Raw genomic sequence first — 16,187 nt, 5'->3', positions numbered from 1 at the left:
GAGGTTTTTCTAATTAGAGGATGAGCTCATAAGGTTTTTAAAATGAATAATTAGGAAGATACAGAAATTCTGGATATACAGGCACCAATTAACATGTATATGAAACAAAAACTGATCGAACTGTAGGAAGAAATCAATACATCTACTATCACAATGTAAAATCATTAATACATTTCTCTCTAGAGGTATAGAGAAATTGAGAATAAATTGGTATAATATAAGAGCTGGGATGGGAGGTGGGGTAACTACATAAGATAATGTACCTAGACATGATGAGTGTCTTAGAGAGGGACTGTGAGCTACTCCTGGAGAAGTTAGAGCACAATGAAATCAGGAGATTGTTTTTTAATGCATTATAATAAAGTGTCATAAAATGCAATGGACAGATTTTATAGCTCACTACTATTTGCATATTTTTTGTATATGGTATGTTTACCAAATTTTCCATTTGTATTTCATATTTTCATCATACACACATGCACACATACCCAAACACCATCAATTTGGATTCATTTCTCACATTTTGTTGTCTGTAAAAGTAATGTATTGAGAGCTTTAAGACCTTAATCCCAGTTCTGGATTTGCCTCTAAAAGCTATGTAATGTTTGGCAAATCAAATCATTTCAACTTTCAACCCCTATATTCTTATCTGCAAATTGAGGTGATAAAATCAGATGGAGAGGATGTATTTCATCAATTGCTACTCCATAAATTTATCTAAAATGTTTGACTTTTTGGGAATTATAAATGCATATTTAAATTATGTATTTCATAAGTATATATTGTATAGCAATTAGTTTTTCCATTAAAATGAGGACAAATAAAGTTATTTATTCCATGAATGACACAGTACATATCTGAGATAATAAAACCCAGGCACCTCTTAATCTGCCTGAGTAAATGAGGTGGTTCACTAGAGCACAACACTAGGATATATCCCCAGTTTTTTAAATAAGTTGAATAAACGGGCACTGAATTATTGCTACCCCTACAAAGACATTGTTAGCAATTTATCATAATGGAGGTAAAAATAAAATATGTACATTACTAAACATAGCCTCTTTTGGTGCTGTTTTCTACTAAATAAATTACATTTTAAGTGAAATAAGCTTTTTGTTATACCAGAGGCTTCATAGCCTGACCTCAATCTATATCATTACCAGTGTTACATAATATAATCTGGTAGATTTGTTGATAGGATTAAATCAAATCATCTATTCAGAGTTACAATGAAAGGTCAGGCACATAGTAGATTTTCAGTTAATACTTGTTCCTTTCCTTTGCCTGCCTTTAGAATATGCAAAAACCACAGATGTATTATATAACCTCCTTATCAGACCAGTGTGCTAATTTCTTTGCAAAGAATGAACAGTCATATGATACAATGATGTATAGTGTAGTGTTTCTAACTTTTCTGAGGATCTAAACATACAAAGCTCACACAAACTTTAGAGAACAAAGGAAGCAGGTTTCCTGAAGTGTATGGGTAGGTGTCCTACCTCTGCTACTTAATCCGCATCTGGGGCGGGCTCTGCTGAGCCCCAGCCTCTAGTCAAGCTCTCCTAAAAACAGAAGAGACTGCTCAGTTCACAGCATCTATATGAGCAAGTTGCCTAAGAAACATGAGGTTTGTCAGAGCTCTGGCAGCTGGTTAAAATCCACTTCGGGTTCCAGAAAATAGTCACAATAATAAGCTCTTCAGATAGCCCTCGACTTCTGTTATTAGATTGAATCCTTCAATACTCTCAGTACTCCTCAATAACCAACCATATGCTAAAAAATTAAGAGAATATTGTGACTGGGTTTTAGAGTAAACCCTTACAGACGAGGTAACAGAGGCCCATAGAAGTTCAAGTAGTAAATTGACACATTCTAAATTAAGGTTAATGTGTTTTCAACAATAAACATTTGGATATTTTACTTTTTGGTGATGGTGGTAACATGGTAATATAAGTACCAATTGCTAGATGAAATTAAGACATGAAACCCTTTCTATCTTCACTTTTCCAGATCAGGCTTTACTTTGGCCTATTATGTGGAATGGCTTAAGCCTTTTTCCAGGTTAATTTGTTAGTAATCACAGTGTTTCTCTAAAAAAAATCTAATTCTTCAAGACATTCCAATATAAATAGACCATCTTTCTCCTTTATAACGAGCTTATTGAGAAGGAAGAAAGGGATCCCTTGCAATATAATCATCTTCTCCAACTTTATTTTCATTTTCTCCTTTAAAAAAATCCTTCCATCAAGACTGATTGACTTAGTGTTAGGATCAGAATTTTCACTTACCTGTTCCTCTTACTAAGAGTGCTGCCTTTAATTCTCTCCACCTCTCTAAATTGTATCCTTCCTTTAAGATCCAGCAAAATGGAACTATCCTCCAAAAACTGTTCTTGGTCTATTGCTGTTCATAGTAACCAGTGTTCTCTTATTTATTTAACCTTTGAGATGTGACATGTCATATGTTCTTTTTGTTTTTCTTTGCTAATAGCATGCAAACCATCCAAAGCCCCTTTAGTACAGGATCTATGTCACAGTTTTACCATTTAACTGGGGACTATTGAATTATATGTAGGGGCTTTATAAGCATCTCATCAAGATAAATATCACTTAGGGTACTAATAAAAGTATAAGGTCATATGACATGGTTTAACTGGTCAACTATAAAGGTACTAAAATTCTTGAATTGTTGGGCTATGTTATATAGGACATCCTGGGATATTTGAGAAGCAAGGAACTATTAATATAAGAGTCCTGTTTATCACTAAGCAACATGTAAAGAAAAAAGAGAAATCTTGGAATTTCTAGAGCTTGACAGTGTGCTCTGTTTATGCAGCTTCTTATTTACATACATACATTTTTGGATTCAACTAAACAATAGCATCTAGTTCTAAGAAAGTTACTGTAAGAACCTTGTCATGAATATAATCACACATCAAAGGATCTAAAGCCCTTGTGGTGTTTTTTCTATTTTTAAAATGTCAAGTCTCACTTTGTAGGATGCAATCCGCAATAACATTTATTGCATTTATAGTTGAGAAAGAAACTGCATTAACAATGTAATTGCATACAGTCAGGGTCACATATATTTTGACCATCATTTAAAATCTCACTAGGTAGAAGCAGCAAGTTCAAAAGAACAGTCTGTTTATTTTTTTGCATTCCCATATCTCTACATCTTTCTAGTGACTTCATTGTCTCTGTAAGATAGAAACATGGTGTCATTATTTTTTAATGTTCATATTTTTTGAAAAAAATGAAGCAATATTCCAAGACATTATTTTTTACAAAACAGAATTATACCAGATGTCCAAATCTATAATAGAACAGAGGTTTATTTTTTGTTGTTTTTTCAACTGGCACATATAAAAGGAAATAATTATATTAATAATTTTTATGAAAATAATATAGATCTATTAACTAAATTATTGGCTCTCTATGTGATTGCATTCATTTATTACCAAGATGATCTTTGTTTAATGGTTGGATATTAGAAGGAAATAACATTTTTGTCCTTTACTAAAGCACTGTTTTATTAAATTCCTAAAGAGAAAACTAAAACCACAGTATTTCACATGTACAGATTCTCAGCACTATGCCCTGAAAATACAATTTCTAAGAGAATTTTCTGTTTATAGCTCTTTATGAAAGACTTCTTCTGTCTGCATGCATTATGTATGCTTGTTATATGTTTCTTTAGCATTATTACAAACTCTGCTAAATCAGTTCTCCAATATTTCTATGATTAATTGATTTGGATAATGTACAAAGTACATTATTTAATAAACACAAAATTAATCTTTTAAAAATACACAACCACTACCCTCTTTGACACACCACAGCTACAATAGTATTTGCAACTACTCTAGGGTATCTTAGAGAATTGTTTTACTTCATAAATCTCTACCTCCCTTTTTTAGGTTCAGGAAAGCAGGATCTACAGACATGAAAATTAGCAGTGGACTATATCAAAAGTTATAATCCTGGTAGGATCACTTGCTCAGGTTTTTATTTTAAATAGGCATAATCAGCCCTTAATTATTCCTTGGAATCATATGTTCACATTTGGTAAATATTGGCCACTGGTATTCCTGATTTGCTAAAATTAGAAAAGGGCTTGGAAAAAATTTCAAAGGTGCTCATTAGGGTAACAATTAAGAGTTCAGATCTGCAGCCGGAATGCTTGGGCTCAAATCTCAAAATTGCCACGTGGACCTTGGGAAATTTAATTAACTGAGCAATGCTTCTATTTTCTCATGCAAAATAGAATAAGGCTATTGTAGGGATTCAATGAATTAATTTATATAAAGAATTTAGAATAATGCCTGGCATATGGCAAGAGTGCAACAAATGTTAGCTGCTATTATTGTTATTAATGATATCATGTTAAAGATAGTTATTAGAGAAATAAAATGAAGATACTTAATTTGTCAATCAGCACGTGTAAATTACTACTAAACATGGTAAAAAAGTAAAGTTAATATCTCGAAGTTTCTTTTTCCAGAACACTAAGAAATATTAACATACTTTGGTCCCTCTCTAGAAACAATATGACCAGCAGAAAATAAAAATACGTTACAAAGTCACAACATGACTACATCACTGAAAAATAGTCGTTACAAATGCCAAAAAGCTAATTTGTTATTTCCGAATTGATGTGTGGATATATTTTCTCCACTGTAGTAACAATTTAATAACAGATAGGTGATGACAGTCACCAAAAGAGGAGAGCTATCTTACATTTGGGAAAAAAAAAAATTACATGAGTTTACTTTTCTGTGGCATGGGAATAGAAAGTAAGCATCTATTTTAGTAATAGTTTTGCAAATACTAAACTTTATCCTTGCCTGAGGCTTTCTTCAGCCCTGGAAAGTTGCCAGTGAACAGGACAGTTCAGAGATTAAAATGTAATACCTCCATGTAGCAATGCCCAATTGGAAGCTAGTGAATCAATACACTGCTCCCTTGCCCCTTGAATGGGAAAATCCTGAGGCACTGGCTCTCAGGTTTTCTCCAGAAAGGTTAAGCTTCAGTCATACACAGTGATAGCTGACTTGATAATGTGCCTTCTATTGGCTCTCTTGTCTTCCTTGTCTCTCCTTCCCATCCTACTACCCTCACCTCTCAATGGACTACTTGTGCTCAGATTTCATCTGAAGTTTGTTGTTTTGAGGGGGAATCCAAACTAGGATTCCTGGTAAACTGGAGATGGTGTGATAAGAGTTTAGGCTGAGAAACTAGAGAGGAAATGGGGCTTTCAGCGGAAACAGAAGCTGGAAAGGAGGATTTGAATCAGGGAGTTTATATTCCTAGCCATTGGTTTCTTGACATCATGAGTCGCCGCCTTCTGTAATGCCCTGGTGTTGGTAGATGTTTGTACATATTTGCAAAAAAATATATACTGTTAGCAGTTTAGGGCTAAGTGAAGAGCCCAACTCTTTCATAATCAAATTAAATTTCAGTGCAGATATGCCTTGTTTACATCTTCTTGATTTGTTTCACATCCCATCGATTTTTCATCATGTCCAAGTGGTCCCAAGAGCCTTTGCATGGTCTATCAGCTCCAGAAACTTGGCAGCTCTGCAGGGAAGGCATGTGCCAGCCTGAAAACCCAGTGTCTCAGTATCCTCATTCAGCTCTTGGCTACTGTTAGAGGCATGGTAGTGACTGAAACAGCAGTTTCTCAGCATGCTGAGAGAAAAGAGCTCTCTTCCCTCCAGAGATATTCACAGCTATGGCCATTCCACTGTCCAAAATGCTGTTTTCAAGTTTAACACTGTTTGCTCACACAGGTCTTTACGTTCACGCGTAGTATCTTTTTGGCAGGCCCATGGACCAAACAGGATAAGTCACAGGAGCTCCTAAAAATGTCCATGAGTCCTTGAAGCAAATTGCCTTATCAGGGACTATTGGAATTCTTCAACAACTTTGGAATCCTTTGCTAAAAGATAACGTACCACCTAAGGTAGTCTTCATTTGAGACTACCTCAGTCCATCAAAATGATTCTAATGTCTTTGAAAACTTAAGAAGGGATCTTGAACTATTTCATTCCTAAAAGGTTAGAGATTCCATGACAATTTTCCTATCTCTTCCTTCTCCAACTATTGGCCTTCACAAATGTAAGCAGTGGAAGCAAGGTCTTTGGCAAGGCCTCCTAAGCATTCCACCAAACTCTTTCTACAGAAAGAAACCCTCAAGTCATCCACTGGCAAGAACAGGAGTGTTATTCAGGTGTTGGGAGGTCTCCACTTATCCATGAAACTCTCTTGGGGCTCTCATGGTGGCTCTTGTTGGGGCTGAGGGAACAGGTGCGGCATTTAAAATTTTCCTCACTAGTTTCTGTGACGTGGGTTGGATCTCAAGCTTCCTTTTTGATAGTTGTGGAGGTTGTATAAGTTCTTGCTTTTTTAAGACACTTTTACTTTCAAGTACTTTTTTTCACATATAAACTTGTCAAATTATAGTTGAATATTAGATAGGGTAAATTTTGCTATAGATCAAGAGGAGCAATGGAAAGAAAGTGAGATAAACAGGGTCTGTTTTTTGAGAGTACACAAGAAACATATCCCAAACAAGTAACTGCACAACTCGGAAGATAATGTGGAGAATGTGTTGGAGGCAGACATCAAACAATTAGGGAGTTTGTGGAGTATTCCAGATGAAAGACAATGACAGTCTTAAGGCTATATTTTAGTCATGTTATGGATACATGGATTTTGGGCAGTAATTGTGCATTACATCATTTAATTTCTAATTTTGGGGGGAAATAGGTTGGGTATGTCAGGAATACATTTTTGATCCCTCTCCTCTCTGGATACTGCAGCTTTGGAAAGGTGTCATGAGGACTGGAGGCTGCTTCTCATTCTGCTTATCTTCAGGAAACTCCCTCCACTCCTCTTGTCCATGGTTGGCTGCCCTAAGGTTTGTTATCCACAGGATGTTTGTTGTTAAATTGGGAGGTTTCTAGTATAAAGTGACATAAATCAGAGTCATGTCACTTCAGCATGAACATAACAGCCTGAAAGGCACTATGCACCACAAAATCCTGTTGTAAAGACTCTTGCCAGGCTATGATCTATCAGGTTATGCCTCTGGTCTGAAAGTTAAAAGGAGTGGAGCAGAATCCCTGAAGATCACTGGATCATGGCCATATGCCTTCGATGAGTTTGAGGGTTTTCTGACCCTTTGCCCCACACTCCATACACAAACTTACTTCTCAGTAACTGAGAACTCCATTTCAGTCACACCGGTTTCTTGTTTCTCTAAAAAATCTTGTTTTACTCTAAAAGTAAAAAGAAAGTCTTGGCTGTTTTCTACCCCAGATTTCTGCTCATTTTATTCCCTTGGTTGAAAATACCTTTCCCATTTTACAGCCATCTAGATTCCTGCTCTCCAAATATATGTGTATGGTTATGTGGTATGTTTACAGTGAAATAGAAAATGGTGCTTTCTAGGAAATAAATTATTCATATTTACTAATTTTATACTGTTAACTTCTTTTTCCAATTGTGTAAAAGTGGAATGACTTATCTCTAACAGGAAAGTAAGTTTTAAAGAGAGCAACTATCTTTTATGACATTTTAGCTCTTTTCTCTCCCCCATACCATGGTAATGATCACACCATGAAGGATCAATAGCTACTAGTTAAGATGGTTCATGATTCATCTACTATTTGTCATGGTGTCTTACACTGTGTGTTAAAGCGAACTAACAATGGCCTGAGAAGGACTCTGTACTTCTATAGTTGAGTCTTCATGGATGAACTGTAACCTAACTATTAGGTAGACAAGATTCAAAACCTAACTTAGGAGTATGTGCCTGGAACAATAGCTGAGTCTTTGTCAATCCCAGCAACCATACTTCAACCACGCATACACTGCTGAGTGTTCAAACTGTGTTCAAATAAGGCAAACGCCAATCTGTAACCAATCCAGCTGTTTCTGTACCTCACTTCCAATTTCTATACATCTCTTCCCTTTTCTTTGTCTATAAATTTGTCCTGACCGTGAAGCATCCCTGCAATCTCTGAATCTGTTGTGATTCTGAGGGCTGCCGGATTTGCAAATCACTCATTGCACAATTGAACTCCTTTAAATTTAGTTCAGCTGAAGTTGTTTTTTTTTTTCACATGCCACAGTGACATCCCAGTTTTCTTTTTTTTCCCGATGGTAACCTATAAAACAGGTGTGATGCTTATCTCACAACATCAACTTTCATAGTAGGGCTGTATTTCATTTTAAATTTAACTGAGGACATAAAAAAATCCCATGATAATAGTTTAACTTACAGCTTAAGTGAAAGGTATAACTATGGTTACTTTAATCTGGGTATATAAAAATATAGAAAACCACACAATGCTCAGCCATGCTTGTGGCTAAAGAGAAATTACATTATAGACTCAAGGCAATGGTATTATTTTAGTGAACCTGTATATGTTTGACTGCATTGTCCACTCAATAAATGAAAACTTTGTTAAAAGCATTTATTGCAAATGCAGTCACCATACTGGGTAATAGCTACAATAATTAAGGGGAGAAAATGTGCCCTACTTTTTAGATATTGACAGTTTAGTAAATAATTTTTTTCTTTCTACATTGGTCTGGTGAGTAAGAGAAAGACTTGTGATGAAGTCAAAGAATTAGTTATCCCATATAAAAGTTTATCTTTCTTTGGCCTAAAGTAATTTTAGTTGTATTTAAAGGTGCAAAAGAGTATTTTAAGAAAACTTAATACACACACACACACACACACACACATGTCTCTGTGTGTGTATACTTTTTCCTTAACTTTGTAAGTCATCTGTTACCTTGTTGTCTCATAGGGTGATATTTATATTCTTAAAAATCTAGAATAAGTTTCTATGTATAGTTTTTATCTTTTGACAATCTGATCTTGCCTAATACCAGCAAGACCACTAACTCTAGAAACATCAATATTATTTAGTAAGAGAGGAAAGCGTGATTAACTCAGTTTTCAACACAATGATCCTTTTATATTTTTAAAATATTTTTAGTTCTGTACAGTTTTTTATTTCTAATTTATTCTTCTTTCATCTTCTGCTCAGGGCTAGTAGGGTCAGAGAACAGTGGAAAAGGAAAGACACCAGGGTCCTGAGGCACACGTGTGCTTGTAAAGTCATTGCATTGTAATTTTACAGATATTGAAGAGTTATTTACTTATGCTATGTGCCACAGGCATGCAAATATCATAGATGTTCAGGATTAGAAATAAGTTATTACAGGTATTGGCGAGTAGTATTACAAGAAATATAGGTTTTTGTATTTTTTTCTTCACCAAGAAACACAGTAGTATAGTGGAAAGAACAGTTGGCAAGAAGTAAAGAATTCAGAGTGTAGCTTTAGTTTTCCACGAATAACCAACTGAGAGATTTTTTCTAGATTCTGACTTAAACCTTGTGCCATAGCAAAAAAAAGTAGCACAGGCCTTCAAATCGATGACACTTGGGTAGGTGACTTGAGCAAGTTAGCTAATCTCTGAGAGCCTCAATTTCTTTTTTTATATGAACATGATACCTGCCTTACTGAGCTGTTGTGAGAATTAGAGAGAATGATGTTTGAGAACTTCCATACAGCCCTGATACCTAGTAGGTGCTCCAGAAAATTTGGTTATTGATATTTTAACTTTGCCATTACTGTTAACTGTTTCAGTGAAGCTGATTCTCCGTGTTTTTAACATAAGATATTAATTCCCCATCTATCTGTCTCTTAGGGTTGTCAGGATAATGAAATGAGATATACAGGTATAAAACACTTTAAAAAGAATGAGACCTCATATGAATGTAAAGGAAAGTTGTTCTGGCATGCCTGAGGAAGACCGAGTTTCAGAGTGGGTAAGAATATGCAGTGTGGCTCATCTCTTTGTGCTGCATGGCAAGGAGTATACAAATCTTCCTCTTGCTTACGAAGCTGCAAAGAAAGCCGATTTAGTCTAAGCATTCCATAGTGGGCCAGGTGTTTCTGAAGTCTCAATCTTTGTTGCCAGTTTCTCTTTGAAAGAAATAGCAAGGTAGTTGGCTTATATTCCAATGTTCAAGGTGCCAAGCCACTCTTAAAAAACAAACACAAGAGCTTTCTGCAGCAGCACTCAAAGAAGTCGCCTTTCTCCCTCCTCCTTTTTCTTTTCTTTGAATTTTTCTAATGTGTGGTATCCATATTCTAAGTGTAAACAAAACATGTCTTTTCTGGAGTCCCTATTATACAGTGCAAATTGGAAAAAATAATCCATCATAATCCTTCTTAATTTCTTTTAAAAATCCTTTTTATAAATAATTTATTTTTATATTTTGGTGTTCCTTGTATGATTTGGATGAAGTGAGGTGGAGTTGATGGATAATTTATATCAATCTATGGCAAACAATATATTTCCTGAAGTACAGCATGATCAAAGTAAGCAGTTTCCCAGGATTTTTGTGACCACTATGCTGGTGTAGGGGCAAAGGGAAAGCTTTCTCTCCACTCTCTGAAGGTTGCTGAAAGTGAACTGACAACAGGCAGACTAATAGGAGAAAAAGGCATAGATATTTATTTCATGTGCAGGATGGGGGGAATTGCATAAGATTACCCAATAACTCAGTGGACTATAAGAAATATATTTATGTGCCCTTTATTGTAAAGCAGAGAGAGAGATTGGGAATTTAGACCATTCTTCTCATGAATGGTAAATTATTATTAGGGATAATAAATGGACCTGGGAGGCAAAATTAATTTGTAAATGATTCTCTTTAGTATTTGAATCATCCTTAGAGGCAACACTATCTGTTTGAAAAAGTCCATCCAGGTGTGGTTGCATCCCTCATTGACAATGAGATTTCCAAGAGAGGATGAAAGGTAATTGTGTTCCTCTTTGGAGGTTCACAGTTTTTAGATGGATGAGAGAACTTCAGAGAACATACTCATCTTTTGCTTTGAGAAAGACAGAAGTGTTGGGAGGGTACGGGGCAAGCAAGGGCAGAGAGACTTTGAGGCTCTTTCTTTAGCTCAGTATGTCAAAGTCTCACGTGGTAGAATACTTTTTCAGCACCCCAATATTGAGGATAAGTCTCTGCAAAGGTATATTAGAAATTGGTTGCTACATTTGGGAGAAAACAAAGGAATAAAAGATTATCAAAAGTGGTTCTTCAGTGAGAACACATGGATGCAGGAGGGGAATAACACACACTGGGGTCTGGTAGGTGGGTAGGGTGGCAGGAGGGAGAGCATTAGGAAAAATAGCTAATGCACGTGGGGCTTAATACCTAGGTGATGGGTTGATAAGTGCAGCAAACCACCATCGTGCACATTTACCTGTGTAACAAACCTTCATATCCTGCACATGTACCCCAGAACTTAAAATAAAAATTAAAAAGGGGTTCTTTCTTCTCTTTATTTCTAATAAATACATTTTCCCAAGCATATAGAAGAAGATCAAATTGAATTGTATTTTTATGACTTGAATTGTGCAAACAATTGGGAAATATAACTTTTAATATTGTATTAGTTCATTTTCACACTGCTGATAAAAGCATAGCGGGCTGGGCGCGGTGGCTCACGCCTGTAATCCCAACACTTTGGGAGGCCAAGGCAGGTGGATCACAAGGTCAGGAGATCGAGACCATCCTGGCTAACACGGTGAAACCCCGTATCTACTAAAAAAAAGTACAAAATTATTAGCCAGGCATGGTGGTAGGCACCTGTAGTACTAGCTACTTGGGAGGCTGAGGCAGGAGAATGGTGTGAATCCAGGAGGTGGAGCTTGCAGTGAGCCCAGATTGCACCACTGCACCCCAGCCTGGTGACTGAGCAAGACTCCATCTCAAAACAAACAAACAAACAAACAAACAAAAACAAAAAAAAAACGCATACTGATGACTGGGCAATTTACAAAGGAAAGAGATTTAATGGAGAACTCACAGTTCCATGAGGCTAGGGAAGCCTCATAATCATGTCAGAAGGTGAGGTGGAGCAAGTTACATCTTACGTGGATGGCAGTAGGAAAAGAGAGAGTTTGTATATGAAAACTCTTGTTTTTAACATCATCAGATCTCATTAGACCCATTCCCTATCACAAGAACAGCATGGGAAAGACCCGCCCCCAAGATTCAGTCATCTCCTACTGGGTCCTTCCCACAACATGTGGGAAGTATGAGCTACAAGACGAGATTTGGGTGGGAACACAGAGCCAACCCATATCATTGCACCCCGGCCCCTCCCAAATCTCATATCTTCACATTTCAAAACCAAACATGCCTTCCCAACAGTTCCCCAAAGTCTCAACTCATTTCAACATTAACTCAAAAGTCCACAGTCCAAAGTCTCATCTGAGACAAGGCAAGTCCCTTCCATCTATGAGCCTGTAAAATCAAAAGCAAGTTAGTTACTTCTTAGATACGATGGGGGTACAGGCATTGGGTAAATAAAGCCATTACAAATGGGAGAAATTGACCAAAACACAGGGGCTACAGGCTCCATGCAAGTCCAAAATCCAGCAGGGCAGTCAAGTGTTAAAGTTCTAAAATGATCTCCTTTGACTCCATGTCTCACATCCAGGTTATGCTGATGCAAGATGTGGGTTCCCACGGCCTTGGGAAGCTCCGCCCATGTGGCTTTGCAGGGTATAGGCCCCCTTCTGGCTGCTTTTACCAGCTAGTGTTGAGCATCTGTGACTTTTTCAGGTACACAGTGCAAGCTGCCGGTGGATCTACCATTCTGGAATCTGAGGATGGTGGCCCTCTTCTCACAGCTCCACTAGGTGGTGCCCCAGTAGGGACTCTGTGGGGGCTGTGACCCCACATTTCTTTTTTGCACTGCCCTAGTAGAGGTTCTCCATGATGGCCTCACCCCTGCAAACATTTTTGCTTGGGCATCCAGGCATTTCCATACACCTTATGAAATTTAGGCAGAGGTTCCAAACCACAATTCTTGACTTCTGTGTACCCACAGGACCAATACCATGTGGAAGCTGCCAAGACTTGAGGCTTCCACCCTCTGAAGCAACAGCCTGAGTTGTTCCTTGGCCCCTTTTAGTCAAGAATGGAGTAGCTGGGACTCAGAGCACCAAGTCTCCAGACTGAACACAGCAGAGGGACCCTGGGCCTGACCCACAAAACTATTTTTTCCTCCAAAACCTCCAGGCTTGTGATGGGAGGGGCTGCACAAAGGTCTCTGACATGTCCTGTAGGTATTTTCCCCATTGTCTTGATGATTTAACATTTGGCTCCTTTTTACTTGGGCAAATTTCTCTAGCTGCCTTTAATTTCTCCATAGAAAATGGGATTTTCTTTTCTATCGCGTTGTCAGGCTGCAAATTTTCCATACTTTTATGGTCTGTTTCCCTTTTAAAACTGAATGCCTTTATCAACACCCAAGTCATCTCTTGAATCCTTTGTTGCTTAGAAATTTCTTCTACCAGATACCTTAAATCATCTGTCTCAAATTCAAAGTTCCACACATCTCTAGGACAGAGGCAAAATGCCACCAATCTCTTTGTTGGAACATAACAAGAGTCACCTTTGCTCCAGTTCCCAACAAGTTCCTTATCTTTATCTGAAACCACCTCACCCTGGATTTCATTTTCTCTGTAATTGTCAGCATTTTGGTCAAAGTCATTCAACAAATCTCTATGGAGTTGCAAACTTTCCCACATTTTCCTGTCTTTTTCTCAGCCCTCCAAACTGTTCCAACATCTTCCTGTTTCCCAGTTCCAAAGTTGCTTCCACATTTTCAGGTATCTTTTCAGCAGTGCCCCATTCCTGGTACCCATTTATTGTATTAGTCTGTTTTCATGCTGCTGATAAAGACATACCAAAGACCGGGCAATTTACAAAGGAAAGAGGTCTAATGGAAAACTCACAGTTTCACGTGGCTGGGGGAGGCTCACCATCATGGCGGAATACAAGGAGGAGCAAGTCACATCTTCCAAGGATGGTAGCAGGAAAAAAGAGAGCAGGGAAACTCCCATTTTTAACACCATCAGATCTTGTGAGACACATTCACTATCACAAGAACAGCATGGGAAAGATATACCCCCATGATTCAGTCATCTATTACCAGGTCCCTCCTATAACACATGGGAATTATGGGAGCTACAAGATGAAATTTGGGTGGGGACACAGAGCCAAACCGTATCACATTTTAAATGGAATTTGCACCTTGTTGAATATATATATTTGGATATGTAACAGAATAATTTCCTTGTAAATTATATCTTTTATGCATTGTGTCTCAAGTTAGTGTGCTAATTTCCCCTGTGTAGTTTCACAAGACAATGTTTTGCATTCACTAACTACATTTCATACTGCATTAATAATATCAACACGGTCACATTTCCCTGTGTGCTGCCTTCAGGGTTATGAGAGAGGTAGGGACATTCGTTAAGCCCAGGTAAATATTAAATATCACTTATGAGAGAGAGAGAGAGAGAGAGAGAGGTAACAATGGCACTTTCTGTCAGCCCTAAGGTCCTTTGAGATGTGTATGAATGCATATGACTTGTTCAGCCTGTTAAGCAGATGTTAGTTCAGCTGTAGTGCATGTGTCAATATTCAGACAGTTTTAGGGTGGGGTCATGGGGGAATTAGGCATGTATAAAAATCACGGATATGAGCTTTGGGGATGCCTTTTAAAATTTGTATTTATTTTAAGCATTGATCTCAAAGATATATTAATACTATTAGTTTCAATTATAGAAAGTTATAAAAATTTAAAAAGCAATTAGGAATAGAATAAAAACATGAAGGAAAATCGTATCTAAGATTTTGAAGAAGGGTTATTGGAAGCCAAATGTGAAGATCTACCTGTGAAGACACACCAACAAAGAGTCTGTTACAAGTTGGGAGGCTTTCCTAAGGAAGTTTAGAAGAAAGGAGGAAGACTCCTCATATCAGAGTTGTTCTTTTTACTGGAGGGTATAATACAGAGGTTACAATCACTGGCTACAGATATCAACATACAGGTTACAATGTCTACATACAAGACAACTGGAAAAACTTCCTGATTCTGAAACAAATCAGCAAAACTTCAGAATTCAAAAACAAATCAGCATCCTTTTCAATGTCATTAGGTTATGCGTTCATCAGTATGTAATTTGGGGAACTCAGAAAAAAATTCTTTACTCAGTGACAGGATGTTACCATAAATCACAAAACAAGTTAACTTGGAAGCCTGTTTACCTTCAAAGTAAACTGCCAAATGTGGCCTGTAGGTTATCAAATAAAATAGATCGATCATTAATTTTGTCTGAAGTTTTCCTTAGTCCAATAACCAGGCATTGATTTTCAGGGGCTCCTCTCTACTGTTTGTTTGATCATGTGATATTATGAACTGTAAGGAATTATTTAAAGTCTAAATATTACAACTCTTTCAATTAGGGAAGCTATTTCTTAATATTTCAGCTCACAAAAGGAATGATATATTTCTTTATGCTATTCTGAGACATGAAAAATAACTGAGGACTTTTTCTTTATAGAAAGATAAAATTAAATAAAGGTTTAAAAGAAAAAGAGATTTTACAAAACTATATTATTCCTGTGTGTTTTTGCTCCTCTAGATGTATAAAAATACCTGAAATAATGAAAAACAAACAAATGAAAACTCCTGATTACTGAATGCTAGTATTTTCTTTTTCCTTTTTTTCTTTCAGCTCTCGGGAGAAGTGATTTTGCAAATTGCCAACGAACCTGTTCTGCCCTTTAATGCAATTGATATAGCTTTAGAAGTTCAAAACAACCTTAAAGGTAATTTTCCTTTAAATTATAGTAATTTTACCAATGAAACATTGTTCAACTAATTTTCAACAAGGAATGGATGAAGTCATCAGTGATCTTACTAGCTATGGCAATGCTGTCCTTCCTGGAGAGGGTGATCCTGGGAAGGGCCTGGAAGAATTTTAGCTTTCAATCAACAAAAATGAGATGCACTTATGTGTAAGCATAAAGGAGAATATCAGGTTTTAAAGGATGGCCCATCTATTTTATCAAAGAGATTTATAATTCTAACTAAGTTTCTGTTATTATTTACAGGTCTCATATAGAATAATATAGTTCAATGATCCATTTTTTTTTTTAACATCATACCTAACAGTCAATCAGTTCAAACAAGACTGGTCCAGAAGTTTCTCTTTTGGAGTTGGTTTCTGTGTGGTATGGGCCCCATTCCATTTGACTGAGATATTGGCTCAGAACTTAGATCGAA

The 16,187-nt window shown here is 36.9% G+C and overlaps 1 protein-coding gene across 2 annotated transcripts in view; it reads left to right on the top strand.

The window, feature by feature from the left end:
* Window positions 1-16,187, top strand: part of NAALADL2 (N-acetylated alpha-linked acidic dipeptidase like 2) — a 962,079-nt gene that overhangs the window by 879,655 nt on the left and 66,237 nt on the right. For both annotated transcript variants that reach the window (XM_073023452.1, XM_073023453.1), the window contains exon 12: window positions 15,637-15,730. In XM_073023452.1, the coding sequence (XP_072879553.1) occupies window positions 15,637-15,730 (94 nt within the window). The remainder of the gene's footprint in view (window positions 1-15,636; window positions 15,731-16,187) is intronic.

This window comes from Chlorocebus sabaeus, chromosome 15 (assembly GCF_047675955.1).
Source record: "Chlorocebus sabaeus isolate Y175 chromosome 15, mChlSab1.0.hap1, whole genome shotgun sequence".
NCBI lineage: Eukaryota > Metazoa > Chordata > Mammalia > Primates > Cercopithecidae > Chlorocebus > Chlorocebus sabaeus.
Note: the sequence above shows the minus strand (reverse complement) of the source record. Positions and strands in the feature narration are given on the sequence as shown.